Consider the following 17,855-nt stretch of genomic DNA (forward strand, 5'->3'; position numbering starts at 1 on the left):
AGTAAGACTGCTACAAACCAATTACCCCCCTGCTGTGTCCGAACCTAATCCCCTCAAATAGAGAACACAGAGGAAGGACCAAACAAGATGATTTTCAATCAGGTTAAAGTGTGAATTTGGGATTAGTAAAACAGGGAAGACTGCAACGGTGACCTTCTTTTTTTCTTCCAGATTCCATTACTTGCCCTCTTTAAGAGGAATGTGGCTTAAAAATACACGCAGGATCATGTGTCGTCGAGAGACAATGTACAAAACATGATGTTATATTATTTATTCCTGTATTCTTAAATAGGTTTCGCCTATAGTGTCTTATGGAATCATGACGTTCGTTAAATCAGTAGAACAAACATCTGCTTTTCTGGCTAGAAGACACTACAAGAAGAATTAAAAAATGTCTAGAAATAACTTAAGTAATTTGTCTGTTCAATGGTTTATTTGACTGGTCTCTAAGAACTACATTGACTTTTGTACGGCGTAAGGAATAAACTCAATGGATATACTTTTCGATTGTTTCCCTCAACTTTATGAAATTTACTGTTGTGTTTTCAAGGTCTTTATGATTAAATAGCCTCCATTGATTTGAGGTTTTTAATCAAAGCAAGCATCCGTTGTTCCTATGAGTTTGCAAGTTATTATTTTAAAGCCTTGGCTAAAGTGCTTATGAGAGGTCTAGGGGCCAGCTCACATCCATTTCCCAAGTATGTTAATAAAGACCAGCCTAGCCACATAGGTGACATATATGCAACCACCTAGGGACCCAAATATCAGAAGGTTCTGATTCAGTTGTGGCCCTATCAACATCAAAGGATGGTCACAAGAATAAAGAGATGGTCTAGGGGTGAGATGGTAGGCTGCTTGGGGTCGTCAGGTTGGGTCCAAGGTAGAAAAGCTTAGTTCCTCTAGGTCACCAAGTCCCTTTGGGAAAGTTTTTGGTAGAGGGGGATAATTCTACCTATTTTGTTTCTGGCAACACAACAATTTTCTTCCTTTTTTTATTGTAGATTTTGTCTTTTTTTTAATGAGATCACTATATCATTGGACACTGTGAAAGGTTGAATGAATGTTGTGAAGAACAAAAAAAGAAAGAAAAAGAGAATTATAATAATATTCATGGATATATAAGTGAGAGGCAGGGGAGACATTATTTGATGTTTGGATTGCTTTAAAACATAAGTCTTTTGTTCGACCGTCTTTGCTGTATAACAGCCAGCATGCAAGATCCTGAGGGTGAGGATGTGATTTTTTTATGATAAAAGAATTTCTTGTGTTTGGTCACTTATTGGAAATCCTAAACGACCCAGGAGATTTTGATACAATGCCTTTTACAAAGATTTGCCAAGCGTTACAACAAATTTAGCAAAGCCTTGTTGTCAAGGGAAGTGTGTTTGAAGAGCACAGGACATCAGTTGTCATTATTCTCTTTCGCAAACATTCTTTGAAAAGGAGGCTTTAAAAAAGTTTTGGAAAGGTAAATATTTCAAACTTGCTGTTACTGCAGAGAAAAATCTCTGATTGTCACAGTACCAAAGCTGCAAAGTCTGCTAGTGCCACACGGTGGCCATATTTGGTACTGCAACACTTCAAAAAGTATATCTTAGAGACATTGTTAGGCTGTATTCAATAATTGTTATTTTGTTCAGCTTTAATTTCTGTATCTTTAAGGCTGTTTTCATGGATTTCTGACTAGGTGTACATTTTATGACATACTGCTTAAACATTAACACTAAAGCATGCATCTGGCTTGACAATAATCCCCAAAATAGTGCATATCACAAAGAGTTAAATAATATATTTTTTATTGCTTTATTTAACAATTTTACTTAGACTTGACTTACTACTTGCTTTTTATAGTTCTCTATTAAAAAACGTATTGCGCCGTTTGGATTTTACATATAATAATACAAATTGTTTATTATTATTTATTGATTTATATACTGCCATCCTATTCCACAGTGCTGTATATTTTGGATCTTTAATAAAATTGTATAACTTAAGGATTTTATGGGTTACTTTTAAATAACTAATTATGCATCTACAGAGAGTGTCATGTTTTTTTTGGATGAAAAAAAATTTGGGAACGTTTACTCAGTTTTGCTGTCTGTTTTAGATTAAGTTCATTTGATACAACGTGATTGAGTAGCATTTCCCCTGGTTATGTCTACGGCTAACTCAACCCCACTAGAAGGCTTCCTTGGAACTGACTGTGCGAAATGTAAACATCTTGTTTAACAAGCATCTTACATTTCACACTGCAACAAGCATACATTTTAAACACTTCACTGTGTAACAAAGAATGATTCTGTTTGCCTTCGTATGAAGACCTCAGTGGCCTGCACTGCAGAGAAACTTAAACCCGGTAACTGCTCTCTGGTAATATTTAAACACGTCCACAAAGTATTCACAATCACTATTCATTTCCTCTTCACTCTGAAAGCTTCTGCGCTTTATTACTGAATTGATTAACCTTTCTAGAAACAAAGGTCTCACCTCTCTGGCACCCACTGGATAATTACATGTTGGAATAAGTGACAAGAATAAAAATGTAAAGTCTAGCCTGGTGCTAAATTCTATATATTTTTGAAGTTTCTCCTGCTTTTATCTAAAGGGGAAAAAAGCTCTATTCCACTTCTAAAAACATAAATAGATTTATTAAAATAAGTTCAGTTGCTTTTGACTATATCTACAACCGTGTCTCGTCTCACTCGTCTCGATTAGCACTCAGTAGTGACAATGATTGTGTTCATTTTTAAGCCAATATCTTGTGTCTGAGATGCCACCACCACGTTCACTTACGGATCCTAAAAATCTGTAGCTTCCCTCATTTAATATATCAGCTCTGGGTAATGGGTCTTTGATGTCCTTAGTGTTCTAGTTAACTGTTGACTATAACAATCATCTGTTTTGTTTAACTTTACTGTAAATACTGTTACTAGGATAGAAGACTAAATCCTTTGGTCAGCATGGTCCAAAAATCATCTTAGATATATTAGTAGAACTAAGCTGATTAAGCAAGCATGTTTACTGTTCACCAAATTGCACAAACATATGAGCTGAAACTCAACTGGAAACTGGGGTTTTTCTTTATAGAAATAACATCGGAGCTTGAGGTGCCATAGGATCTGTCAAGTTCAGCTGCTGAGGCCATTAAAGTCCACTTTAGTGAATTATGCAATTTAGTAATTGTTGGGTTTCAGATCCAGCTATTCCTCATGCAGGAGTAATTTCATTGCAACTCATCCAGGACAAACAGTTTGCTCTATGAGATCGAATAATATGTAGCCATTAAATTGAAAAAAGACTGAATAGACTGCATTGATAATGAAGATGATTACCCCATACCTCGTCTCATTGAAATGACGTTATTGCCATTTGTAGTTACCTTTCTATAATTTTTCTAATCTTCAATTTAGTGATAAACCCAACTGCTTTAGGACTATAAACCGTATAAATGTAGTCTGGTTCTTTCTCCAATATGATCTTTAATTTTTTTTTATTATTTAGGGATCTCAGCGAAAACTTTATCCAGGCAATTCCAAGGAAGACCTTCCGTGGAGCCACCGAGCTTAAAAATCTGTAAGTAAAAAAATGTCTTTAGGAAATATGGACATATATTTTATGGTATAACTTTGGAGGTTATATGTAAAAAGTGATGCAGATGCAAAGCGTAACAAGTTCTCTGGTCCTTCCGGTTAGACCACTCCACTTTTAAACCTTTGTACTAGATCCATTTTTAATGCTTAATTATATTGTAATCGTTGGAATTTGTTCTACAAGCTCTCTAAAGAAAAAAAAAACTTTTTCAAAATTGTCAATGTCATAAAAAAAATGACTGTAGTTCATAGAACGCCTCTACCTTTGTAATAATATAACCATGCTGGGAGGGTTTTACTAGCGTTCCTATCCTGCCTGAAAATACCATGGGTTTTAATCGATTTAACCTACAACCACTAACCAACATCATCATGCTTACAACTGTTGCAAAGTGCCTTTGCTTATCGCATATAATATAAATCTAGATGTTATGTTGTCATTGTACTCATGGGATAGGTGTACATTAGGTGGTCTCACACCCTCCATCTGCTAAACTTGGGATGTTCAGCAGCCCATGCGACATTGTACATTATGACAGTATCAACGCTTACAGAAAAGGCATAAGGTTGGATATGGACACATGCTCGGCGTCTGTCTGTTTGTGCTGCCTCGGGCCAAGGATTAAATGCTGCCTCCCCCCCCCCAAAAAAAACCATGCCCACATCCGTTACGTTATATCATATTACTAAATTCTCTCACTCTCTCACACTCTTTGGGTACGGTGTAGGGGCCGACTGTAATTATGATTCTATAATTAACGCTACCCTAACGTACTACCTTTTTACCAGCCAACTGGACAAGAACCAGATTAGCTGTATTGAAGATGGAGCGTTTCGGGCCCTTCGAGGACTGGAAGTTTTGTAAGTATTACACCAATTATTAAGTCCTATTCTAAACCTTGAACCATTAAATATACTTAATATCGATTTCAGTTAAGAGGTTATTACTACAAATGATAAGATGCTTGTAATAAAAAATAAAGAATCAGAGAGATCAGAGAGAAGAGGTGGAGGCAAGATCGGTAGGTGAGGGTTGGGATAGATATAGTAAAACAATATAATAATAAAATAAATAAAAATCCCAAATATCAGATTTAATCTCTATATAGAATTTATGAGTTGATGATCAATCTCTGATCTTTAATAATGGTAAGAGCCCTGATGAGCTAATAAAAACACAAGACATTGTGTACTGTACATAAATATACAACGTTTAAATTTGTGTTTTTTAAAATAATTTATCTATTTCAAAATTAATTCCTAAAAGCATCAGAACAATGAGAAACCACATGATATTAACAAGGCAGTTAATAGTGATCTTATGTTTATAATGAATCAAATAAAAATAACTAACAAAAATGTAATGTAATAAATGAGGGGGTTTGTTGCTTTCATGTTATGTGGTTGAAATTAATTGAAATTTGCTCTGGAAGACGATCTCAAATAATTAGTGGAAAAATACTCACGATATCATTGTGATTACACTGTCCTTATTTATAACCATGGGAAACAGAACTCTGGGTTTTTCCATGCCACTTTAACGTGCTGTGATTAAAATGTTTTTCTATCACTCAGAACTCTCAACAACAACAACATCAGCACAATTCCAGTTTCCAGCTTTAACCATATGCCCAAGCTTCGAACATTGTAAGTAAACGGTTTGTGGCTCATAAAAGCTCATGAAGGGAAAGACCAGAGCCCTTGTTGGGGGAAAAAATGTCTCCGTTGCTTGCTATGTCAATTGCCCTACAGCTCCAATATGGCCACCTCGCAACACACTGAAGCTGAGTGCTACGAGGTGGCCAGGTAGCCCCCTGCCACCAACCATGCCTTCCAATGAAGGTGTCCCAATTTGGACACTGGGAAATTTAGGGGTTATAGTATAAGGAAGCTTACTTCTTGCACGGTAAACAGACTGGGGGACAGAATTCTTGCAAAATACCAGATATCTCTTACATCACTAAAAATATATCTTACATGAGCGTTTATATACTTATTTGCTGTTGTGTTCTACTGATTTTGTTCTTGCTTCCAGCCGCCTGCATTCTAACAATTTGTTCTGTGACTGTCACTTGGCCTGGCTCTCTCAGTGGCTTCGCCAGCGGCCAACCATCGGGCTCTTCACACAGTGTACCGGGCCGCCTCAGCTCCGTGGCCTCAACGTGGCCGAAGTCCAGAAGCATGAGTTTAGCTGCTCAGGTCAGATTCTTTTATTTTCCCGTGGCTTTATTCTTAACAGAGACGCAGCGTTGCTATTGCTCACAAATCTCCCGTCCATTAATGCGAAAAACCAATTACGAGCTAATGAGAATAGTGGTTACGTACCTTTTACCCTGCTGAATACGCTGGCTGAATGTTTGGGTACAGCACAAGAATAATGATGGCTGAAATAATGAATTGCTAAGAGCAGAGTCCTTACCGTCCAGAGCTTCTGTTTGGAGCCTTGTCAAACGCTAACGTCCACGGAATTCTAATTCCCGTCTTCAAACATTACGGACCCAGGTTCCCTCTCCACAGATAACACAAACAGCTTGTTCCTTTTACCCGCTGTCATGCAATCCAAAGGGAGATGATAATATGGCAGCAGAGGAGATTGACAAAGTATTGAAAAGTAGGAAAGATTTAACTTTTGGGAAAAACAAATGTTCTTCTATGAAGTCTAGGCTTTATAGAAAAACGTTTTGTACAAAGTTGAACCGCTCCACCATTCTATGACTTTGTGAATTCAACTGAGTGATTTCTTTTTTAACCCATTGTTAACCAGCAGTACTGGCAATGTAACAGCAACTGCCTAATCTTTTATAACGGAAAAGGAGCAGAAAGACGTGGGGTGTTAATGTTGATCTGCCTCTTTCGCATACGAAACCTACATAATAATAATATTATACTTTTATAACATGGGTGCAGCAAAGTTATTGTCCTGTTCTAAAGTTAAAATTATTAAGGCAGTCCTAGAAAGTACGAGCTGTTTTATCAGAGAAAGCGGCACCGCCTGCCTGCAGATAATGATCTGGTCGCCGACAGTCACTGCAATGAGCAATTACATTTTTACCTAGATTGCTAGAGGGGATCTTAACTAGCAGGCGCAGTGAGAGAAGACCATTTTGCTGGCTCCCGGCCCCAACTGATTGACTGAGACGTATACTGACTTCAGCAACGTGCGTTCACAGCCCATCATCTGTTGGACAACTGCAGATGAAGAATAACCTCGGCTTCTATCAGAGGAACCATCGTTACGTTAAAAGTTTACTTTTTAAAGTTACTGCTCCCCTCTGCAGAAAGCTGAGCATTATCTTCCATCCTGGGGAGGACTGGCGGCTGTCAGCCCAGTGGGCAAGTCCTAATGCATTTGAAAGACCATTCACTCAAAGATCTACATGGACCTGTCCAACACACAATCACCAAGACGAATATCATAGAAATGCCATATATTGGCCTTAAGCGAGCCAGCAACGACTCAGTGAGAGTATAAATTCTGCCTAAAGTTTTTGTTAAAACCCCTGTGGCTATACACAGAAGTGCATGTGAAACATAACAATATTTAAGCCAGTGGCCCCAAATCTTTAAATCAGAGCATAATTGCCCCCCTGCCCCGCTTGCCAGTCCTCCCCCGATCCCATCCATACAAACCAAAACCAAAAAAAAACAAAAAGTCCAAGTGTTTGATGTATAGATTAATAAATGAATCTATATTTTACTAAATGCTGTGAAGGCGATGGTTCCCCTTTAGGGGATTGTGTAATGTAGCAAGGCAAGTATCACATTCTGTATACCCGGCTGCCGAAGCAATACACAGGACGTCGGGTATGATTGCAATCTGCAGAATGTGTGCAAATGAGCTACAGCTGCTGTCTGGGTATCAGACCTCCCATTAAGAAGACCCAAACCAGGTGGTAATACTCGGAAAATATCCATACACTCGCTAAGTAGAGGGAGTCCCTGTCAAATATTTAACGTTCCCTTTTATTTGGACAAGTATTTTTTGCCTAGAACTTTAAAACCCGTTAGTCTAGAATATGGGATGTCTGTAACTTATAGTTCATACCCCATGCAATATAAAGACTATGAATTGATACTAATTATTTAAGAAAAACCTTTAAAGATACATCTTGAAATCCAGCGGTTAGACTCTCATATAAAAAAATATGATAATCCATATCTCATTATTGACATTAATCAAGTAAGAGTCTCTCCAGAGGAAACACCATTTGGGAACATATCGTCAAAATTCCTCTATAGTTTAAAATGAATTAGTCACAAAATTATCATTATTATTATTAAATTAATCAATATTCACTCTGTATCAGTCATAGAGATCAACCAGCACTAAAGCGCTAATAAGACAAAAACGTTATAATCAACTGTAATTGGATTGATATTTTTTTACGGGACTTTGCATTTTTTGTGTTGATTGTGATAGCTATTTGGGGACATTAATTACCCGCCCCACATAATAACTGCGATGTAGGCTGCGGGCAGTCAGCAGTCACATTAAACTCATATAATTTAGAGAAATGTACTGTGACGTTCCTGATAATTTGCAGAGTGACCAGGATTGTCTCAGATCTCAGCGTACGCAGTATTCTAGACTTTAACTCGCATTAAATGACTTCAAAGATATATTTACATTATTGACTTACATCGGCTGGTGATGAGTAAATCTTGATTCAACTTCAAAGCTTGGAAATTCAATATATATGCGCTGCTATCCATGCAGCGTCTCTGGTTCATGTGTCCGCGGTTTGTTTTATTGTCGCTACCCTTCCAATGACTCCGCATAACTTAATCTAGTTGGAAAGCTGACACACGGAGCCTCGACATCTGTGCCATATGGGCATCTGGAAAAGGCTCAATACACTTTTATGTGAATTTCCCTTGCTGTGTGAATAGAATGATTGGTTTTATCTTCCCAACACTTCTGCTTTAGAGTATTGCTAACTTTTTGAATGCTGGAGGGTGTTAATGCGGGAGAAATTCCAAAAACGGAAATTTTACCATAGAGATTTTAAGTGAAATTTTACCATAGAGATTTTAAGTGAAATTTTTCTGGTTTGTAAGTTTTGACACTTATTAAGAACATATGCAGAATTAGCAATAGATCTGCTTATAACATGATTTCTGTTCTTCAAGTTCATACATGCAGGTCCTACACATTCTCCAGACGCATAATATCTGACCTGAATGTCTTGCATTCTTACATTAAAACAATTGTGATTGGGGAATTCTCTACATGAGGAGGGTAGAATGTGACATCATTACAGTGCCCATGATGTCACACCCATATGACATTATACATATGGATGTTAGCAAGTATGTAGGTGGGTCGGATAGTTCTTATTTGAAACTACAATGTATGAGATTGATATTTGTGTACGTTACACTTTTATTTTTCCTCTATTCTACCAATTACATGTATCCCAAACAGTGCCCAATCCATTGATTGATAGACAAGAAATGTGTTGCCCTTTGGTACCCAAAGAGTTAACTCTCTCGTAGCCCTCATAGATGAAGCCATTTGTCACTTTTAAGTGGATTTCTATATTCAGAATTCCAGAAAAACAAAATTATTTTACTACCTTTGTAATTTGCAATTCAAAATCACTCAAGGTTATTTTCTCTTGCATGAGCCATTCTATCCATACAATAGGAAATAGATTTCTGTCATTACTACGCGCCTCATTTCTCCGCCAAATTATGGAAATGGCATGGCGTGTTTCAGGATGCACTTTGCTAAAGAAAATTGCTTAAGGTTATAACGCAATTTAATCTCTAAATCTTACAAGCCAGGTGCTGTGCGGTATAATTGTTAGTCTCCTAAACACAAGATACAGTCTGTTACTGCAGAGGGGTTTTCAAATTCACATTCGTGTTATATCAACATTAAAAACAGAAAAGAAAATGCAGAGTTTTTCATTTTACTTTATCTAAGCTCTGAAAATGCTATTTTTTCACTATAAATGGTTGGCTCATCCAACCATTGTGAACTTCTTATGATAGTTTTGCGGCTATTAGTTTAACAGGTAAAATACTTTTCTTTGCTTCTATTTCCTTTATCATTCTGTCTGCACTGGATAGAAAAATAACCAATAAAACCTAAAAGAGCACAATATGAAGCTATCCATGATAGGAGGTAGAAACGTATGAGATGTTTTATCTGCGTATCTTAAAGTGAGCCCGACATCCACAAATACAGTATGTGGACTACAGATAAGTATGACATGGCAAGTTATGGACAAAAGGTTTGGTTAGTAGACTTCTTTGGTTGTCCTTTAGGAGTCATTTTTGTGTTCCTGTGAAATAAAGATGTTATTCTGGCCGTTTTTGTGTCTACAGGACAAGCAGACCTTTCAAATACTCAAATTTGCAGCCTCTCCATCGGCTCGTGTCCGGCTATGTGCACCTGTAGTAACGGAATTGTCGATTGCCGAGGAAAAGGCTTAACAGCGATACCTGCAAATCTTCCTGAAACCATGACTGAGATGTAAGTTGTCCATCGCCCCGATGCATTTCACCTATGATTTCCTTCACTAGCAGTATACTAAGACAGAGAACTTCATATTTAAGTAAAATGGTTGCCTTTAGGTATTTATTTATATTATTAACGAGAGTTTTGCTTTGTGGTACATTGATATCGTCCCTGCCCAATGTAGAGTAACTGACCGAAGAACAGATCTGGTTCTTTTGTTTCCGAAGATCAGCGATGGTTTCTGGGACATACACCCCTTTTTCATGGAAAGGGTTAAATACATGGGCGTAGGATCCGGAGGGGACGGATCCCCCCCAGTAACTCATGCGGAGGGGACCGATAATGAAGAAATCCCCCCCAGGGCCATAGGAACCCCCCCAATAGAAACGCCGCAAATGCGGCCCGCGAGACCTCGATGTGCGGTCCGCGTAAGATCGGGAGCCAGGGCAACAGATCTTACGCGGTCCGCACCTCGAGCCCTGCTACTTACCTGTGGGAGGGTCTTCTGTACTGCACAGAGGAAGCGGAACCCAGCAGAGTTCACGTGACATCCCATCACATCCTGATTCCTCTGTGCAGTACCAGAGAACGCAGAGGGAGGCCGTGCCCTCTGCTGAAGTCTGTGAGCGGCATCGAGGAGCTGCAGTGCAGGTAAGGGGGTGGGGAGGGTGTTTGAATGAGTATGTGTGATTGAGGGAATGAATCTGTGAATGAATGAGTATATGAATGAATGAGTGTGTGTGTGATAGCATGGATGTGTAAGTGCTGGGACCTAGGCATGATGGGACTATGATTGCTGTTAGCAATCACACTCCTATCATGCCAAGTCAGCCAGTACATGCTGAAATCTAGCTAGCTGCCCCCCTTGTGTATTGATGCTGCCAGCAGTATGGGGTCTGCACATCACTTACAGCCACCCTGTACCAGCATGTACTGGCTGCCTGGGTATGATAGGAGTGTGACTCCTAGTGTGAAAGATGGGGATAAAGTGGGGATCTGATGGGGGAAAATGCTGCCCCCCCAGATTTTTAGGGGTTCCTACGCCCATGGTTAAATATGTAATTTCTCTGTATACAGGAAAGGGTTAAATATGTCATTTCTCTTTATACAGGAAAGGGTTAAATATGTCATTTCCCTTTATACAAATATTTATTCCAGAATTATTTAGCAAACTGACAGTGTTTACGCCCCAGGGTTTTGGAAAACGAATGTGCTGGCGCTGTACAAAGGGGCTTTGGACTTAACCTTTCCGACAAGCAGTTAATAAACTGCTTTAGAATATTGTCATAGGATTAGACTCCGTTTTGGCTTCTGTACCGGTCAAGGACATTTTTGGGGTTAATGAGGGACAGTGTGTGGGAAAATGTACCCTGGGAGGATGGAGAGTTTAGAACGTAGATTCAGAGATTAGTGTGAGATGATTCTTTAGATGTATTTCTTATCCTTAAAGAATTACGTTTTTATAGTCCTGCAACAATTATGTAGTTCTGGTGTCCATGCAGCCTATGCTGACTTAGAAGTGAATTATAAGTGTAGAGATACAATGGATGTGGACCATGTGAGTGAGGACTTAAACAGTGTCCATAATGATGTCACAATGATGTTTATGACACAGTATCAATAAATAATAACCCCAATAAATAATATTGTCACGATAACAACATGAGCTGACATACAGAAGCTGGACATTATTTGTTGACTTATTAGGATGAATTACTAATTCTTCAGGCACCAAGCACTGTTAAGGTGCCCCACACCCCAAACCCTCAGCTGCGACAGTTCTCTCACCCCTAATGAGCTTTCTGGTGTCCTTGCGTCTTCTTCTCCTTCTTCACATATAATAATTTATAATTTGATAATTAGTTACTGCTTGTTTTGTTTTCTTTATCAATTAAATATTATTATTGATTTGCGTAACGCACCAGCATAGACGAGATATGAGAAGGTGTAAAGGGCGTTTATCATGATTAAATACATGGACTCTATAGACTTACAAAGAGCAGAAGAGTAAAAACTGCTTATAACATCATAGTACATTTCCCCATGTGTGTTCCCAGGCGCCAGACATCTTTTTCTATGGCAGTTAGCGAGGTACTGAGTTACACCTGATCACTTTTAATCGACAGTCTTTTTCTAGACTGCAGCGACTGCCGGAGTACCCAGCTGGTCTTCAGCAGCCGAGAGACTCAGCAGATCTAAAAGCATTACGTACGCCTTGTTAAGACTAGAATCGGTACACAGGCTCCTGCTGGCACCCCCTAAATGTAATTGATGGAGACTTAGCATAGGCCATTATGTTTCTTATGCACAGCTGACAGGTCAGTCTGTCTTTATGCCTTTCCGTCTGGGGACTGTTCGGTCAAGCAAGTCATTGTAAGAAACATCAATTAAGAAGTCCCTAAATGGGAGAAGGCATTACATAAATGAGACTGGTAAAAATAACTTTGATGTTGTTTGATCATGAGTGCAGTATACATGTCACACTTTGAAATGAGGGTTTAGACTCTCCAGTTCTATGCAACCAATGAATGATGGAACCTCGAGTCTAGTTCCTTCACGTAGACTGGACTGTGTTCTGATTTGGAACACAAAAAAATGCAGATTCATTTAGTTTTGCTCTAAAATAATATTCTTCTGGAATTACACGTAATAAAAGTATCAGCTTTATTCCATAAAAAGATGTCCCTCTTCTTAAATAAAATGTAATATGATAATCTCATACCCCAATTGGTGTCCTAGGGATTACTAATAATTACATTATTAGGAAGTTCTGGTGAAATGTGGCTGCAATAACTGAATTCATAGGCTGTGTTACACTTTTTTCACATCGATTTACTTGGTGATATTTATCAACGTACAGAAAATAATACATTCACCTTTACATCTCTTAAACTGGAGTAGGCACATCTTGTGACTTTGTCTAATATTATTTCCCCTCGTTTTGTCTGTAGACGCTTGGAGCTCAATGGAATTAAATCCGTTCCACCTGGTGCGTTTTCTCCTTACAAAAAACTGCGCAGGATGTAAGTACATGTTGCGGGTGTTCACGGCCATACTCGGCTTGTATAAAAAATGACATTTTTGGGGGGTTTTCACGGATCGTTCACTGTCAACAGACGCTGTGCAGTTGCACAAGGGCAGGGTAATTAAGAATGCATTGGGGTGTCTCAGTAATCACTGCCGCAGACTAGCTATAACAGGGTGGTCCTCGCCGCAGACAACTACCACCCATAAAGTGTTCACACTAAGGCATGACCTCACGCCATCCATATATCCAACCACATCTCATCTGAATTTGGAGATTCACTTTCCAAGGTGAAGTTCCACAATATCCAGTATTTATATGTAATGTATACACCTTCTAATATTCCACTACTATATCCCCCTTTCTGTAAGAACTGGATTTGGGCAGAAAACATTATACTTAATACTTAATTATTTGACTATTAATGTCTCTTAATTTTATTTCAGAGACTTGAGCAACAACCAGATTTCAGAAATCGCCCCTGATGCGTTCCACGGCCTGCGGTCGCTTAATTCTCTGTAAGTTGGATTTAGACGGCGTGACCAAGTAAAATTGAATTAGCCAACCGCTGCAACGCAAATCTCTGAAATGTATGAGCTCATACGGCGCCCTCACGGTCCCCGCTTATGCAGATTTCTACGATGCAGATTTTAATGCAATTTATATTTCTGAATTGCATTACACCCAAGTTTAAAATGCAAAGTGCGTTATGCTTGAAAAATAATTATCCCCTATCAGTGCGCAAAGCTCTTATGGAAGCTGCGTAAAGCCATTTACTCCAGAGGCGAATTGTAATTCAATGATGTTTGGGATGGTTGCACCGGAAGATGTGAATTTTAATGTGAGCTGTTTTCAATAGGCTGGAATTGATGGGATTTCAGAACGACCCCCTTTCAGGTTAATTAGAACTTCTTCCAGAGGAAACGTAATTAAACAATCTACTTAAACACTCGGCGATTTAGAAAGCTGTAAAACGGACCTAAAGGAGTGGTTTTTTTCATGATTGGTCGTAACAGGGGTGTTTTATTATTCGTAAAGGATGACAATAACACAATGGCTCATTAATAACAATATCCACAAATCCGCCGAATGGAGCGTATACTTTATTAAATGAATTTCACCCAGTTACTAACCTGGCGTTCTGTATTTGACCCTTGGCCTCATTGTATCGGATCTGTAAAATTCCACAGAAATAACACTGGGTTTTTAATGGGTTAATTTAGGACTATTGTCTGTCCACCTTTGTATTTTTTGCCAGCGCCAGAGGAGGGTACCTTGAGCCCCACTTGCTGTTTTTCTTTGCCAATCACTCTCAGCCAGCTCAGCTATGTTATGTTCTACAACTTCAGCCAGCTTCCCATCCACGATGTACACACATACAACCAGTAATAACACGATGTATACATTGACATATTGTGTTCCTTTAAGCTTTATTGCATTGTATTAGTGGGTTGTTAGAGTTTCCATACACAAGCCCAATAGTCGTGCACGCTGCAAAATGTGCCACGATTTCATTTAAGCCCATTAGCGATCACCACTGGACCATGCCATGTAACCGTAAGCGCTTGGAAATTACCTGGACAGGACCAGAGACAATCCGACCACCTACTGAGTTCCCCTGCTGAGTTGGCTTAAGTGATGTTAACAAAAACCAACATGGAAATCCTTGGGTTTTACAAGAGAATAATCCTTATCCCGCTAGGGTCCATTAGAGACAATTCACTGTTTAATGAATAAACCATTGTAATTGTAATGTGGACACTGAAAGGCTAATATAAAAATAGATTGTTAATATTAATTAAATTCATTCTTTCTAAGATATATTGTATTAGAAACATCTGTATGGAAGCGCATTGTGTGTTAGTACACCTGAGGGTACGCTACCTGGAGCTCTCCCTTTTCCTGTGGCTGTAGCTTCATGGAGGGTGGAGCTAGATGTCAGTAGGGGTGAGTCTAGCCCCAAACAGCCAATAGTAGGAGTGAAATGGGCGGGGTGCAGGGGAAAGGGGGCAGAGAGTAGGTGGAATATGGGTGGGGAGTGGGTAGGGCCAAACAAAGCTCCCCTACCTGGATAAAACAGAAACAGGTATGTATATATTTAATCCTTTTTATTAATCTTCAATAGATCACCCGACACCCATGTCATGTGATTACCTTTAAGGCGTATAGAAAATGCATAGAAATTCAAAAAGAAGTTGTTACAACACTGTACTACTCTTTGTCACACAAGGGTTCTGATTTATGTGTCTGACCCCATATATACCTCCATTCAAACGAACACAGGAGTGATGGGAGTGATAAAGGGCCATTGGAACACAGGAGTGATGGGAGTGATACAGGGCCATTGGAACACAGGAGTGATGGGAGTGATACAGGGCCATTGGAACACAGGAGTGATGGGAGTGATACAGGGCCATTGGAACACAGGAGTGATGGGAGTGATAAAGGGCCTCTGTATGCCTATGAAGATATTCCATTAAAAATAAACATTTTCCAGCTACAATTATATTTTATAACATTAACCCCGTCTGCTCTGTATTTTTGATCCATTTCATGGTATTTCAATGGACAAGAGTTGCTTTTCTTTCAAAAACAAGCAACTTTCTAGTGACCTTAAACTTTTAAATGTTAGTGTATGCACTCACTCACTCTTTCTCCCATTAGAGGCTACTACTCTGTCTTAAAGAATAAACAAACAATAAATAACCTGAAAATATAACAACCTGCTGTATTTTTTAGGGTTTTATATGGCAACAAGATTACAGATCTTCCCAAAGGTGTGTTTAGTGGCCTACATGCATTGCAGCTGCTGTAAGTAAGGGTTTATAATGTGTTTATTTGCATGTTTTGTTTTGTTTTTCATTTTAGAACTTGTTAAAGTAATATTTGCTCACACCCATCCAAAGAAGGTGATATTCCTAACACCCCCAATATATATATATTTATTTATATATTCATCTATATATATATATATATAAATATTTTAATATATCCTATTCAAATTGTGAGCTACATTTCGATGTGTTCTGTGTACCAAATATTTAGCTAATCCCGAAAGCTTAGTAAAGCCCCGTACAAATGATTAAAAACAACTATCTTCCGTGACAATTTAAAGCTTTCATTCTTCAGGTAGGGCTTCGTGTTACATCATATTCACATTTACCTTTTCACATCTGTCTTAGATGGAATACAGGTGACCGAAGGGGTATTTCTTAGTATAGGGAATTTTGTGAAGTTCGTATACTTAGGAGACAGTAGACCGGTCATCTTACTTTAAACATTCCCACAAGCCACATGTTTACTGCCCTGGCTTCTGTATTTGACATACCCCATAAACAGACTGCTGCCGCTTACAGATGTCTCCTGTCATTTAAAGGGGAAACATTCATTGTTAGTAATCCTTGCACTCGCAGATGACACAATGTTACATTTATTTAAGACAAGTTCCCTTTAAATGGAATCCATTCACTAAGTTGCAAATGGAATGTTGAATATTATAGTCTTTATTCAAATATTTCTGATTTTTATTTTAACTTTTGTTTCCTGGGACCAGACTCCTCAACGCCAACAAAATAAACTGTATCCGTGCTGACACCTTCCAGGATTTACAGAACCTGTCTCTGCTCTCCTTGTATGACAATAAGATCCAGAGTTTAGCTAAAGGAACTTTCGCATCTCTCCGAGCAATCCAGACTCTGTAAGTACTCGGAATACACAACAAGCAATTTTTTAATAAAAGTACTTGATTAGGGGCTGAATCGTTGCAAATATATATTTTCAAATCCACAATTTGGTTTTTTTTGTTGGAATGCGAGGTGAAATTTTCTTTTAAACTGGTGCGTTTCATGATCAATTCATATCTCACTGCTTTTGATATTCTGACGATAGAAAAAAAATGACTGCCGTGACTTCTTTTTTTAGACACTTGGCTCAAAATCCATTTATCTGTGACTGCAACTTGAAATGGTTAGCAGATTTTTTAAGAACAAACCCAATAGAAACTAGCGGAGCAAGATGTGCCAGCCCCCGCCGCCTTGCCAACAAACGCATCGGGCAAATTAAAAGCAAAAAGTTTAGATGTTCAGGTAAGTGCAAAAATTATTATATTATTAAGCCGTCACCTATATCTGAAACGTTTTCATTTGTTACAATATATTTTATTTGCTGTAATGAAACTCGCCACGGTTGGTGATCATGAGACATTTTTCAGGGTTTCGAATATCACATGCTTTTTGCTTATTATAAATTTGTCCGAGAACATATTGAACATTTAGCAATAATTATTTCCCCATTATGTTACCACTTATTCCATATCTAATGGACTGTTTAATTAGCGATAATATTATGTCACGTAAAACTTCACCAAATGTTTTTACAGCTTTCTTTGCTACCTGCAGTTTTGTTAATATGTTTTTATTCTATATCCCCAGCAAAAGAGCAGTACTTTATTCCTGGTAAGTGCTCTTTCTCTCTACCTATATGTCATCCACTTTAATATTTTTTATACTGTGTTTGTTGCGATTCCCCCTTAACACGGCCAATATATGTTATTACCGTTGTATATTTGTAAAGGACGAAATGTTCTATTAGGTATCAGTGACAGCCAGGGGTTTGTAGAACAACCTGTGGTTTACGTCACGAGGTGACTGTACTGGCTTTGGACAACCAAATGCAGGGTTCATGGTATTTTTTAACAGGATTCTCACACCAGGATGAAATCAAAGACAGGCGAGGAACTCTCAGAACAGTAGAACAGGCAATCTGAGACAGCAGT

General features: G+C 38.5%; 1 protein-coding gene across 2 annotated transcripts in view; it reads left to right on the forward strand.

The window, feature by feature from the left end:
* LOC149288602 (slit homolog 1 protein-like) overlaps window positions 1-17,855 on the forward strand; it is a 128,061-nt gene that overhangs the window by 85,554 nt on the left and 24,652 nt on the right. For both annotated transcript variants that reach the window (XM_089491296.1, XM_089491295.1), the window contains 11 exons: window positions 3,502-3,573; window positions 4,380-4,451; window positions 5,166-5,237; window positions 5,626-5,789; window positions 9,924-10,071; window positions 13,008-13,079; window positions 13,528-13,599; window positions 15,821-15,892; window positions 16,635-16,778; window positions 17,003-17,166; window positions 17,512-17,535. In XM_089491296.1, the coding sequence (XP_089347422.1) occupies window positions 3,502-3,573; window positions 4,380-4,451; window positions 5,166-5,237; window positions 5,626-5,789; window positions 9,924-10,071; window positions 13,008-13,079; window positions 13,528-13,599; window positions 15,821-15,892; window positions 16,635-16,778; window positions 17,003-17,166; window positions 17,512-17,535 (1,076 nt within the window). The remainder of the gene's footprint in view (window positions 1-3,501; window positions 3,574-4,379; window positions 4,452-5,165; window positions 5,238-5,625; window positions 5,790-9,923; window positions 10,072-13,007; window positions 13,080-13,527; window positions 13,600-15,820; window positions 15,893-16,634; window positions 16,779-17,002; window positions 17,167-17,511; window positions 17,536-17,855) is intronic.

This window comes from Sceloporus occidentalis, unplaced genomic scaffold (assembly GCF_023333645.1).
Source record: "Sceloporus occidentalis isolate IW3139 unplaced genomic scaffold, rSceOcc1.0.p SCAF_50, whole genome shotgun sequence".
NCBI lineage: Eukaryota > Metazoa > Chordata > Lepidosauria > Squamata > Phrynosomatidae > Sceloporus > Sceloporus occidentalis.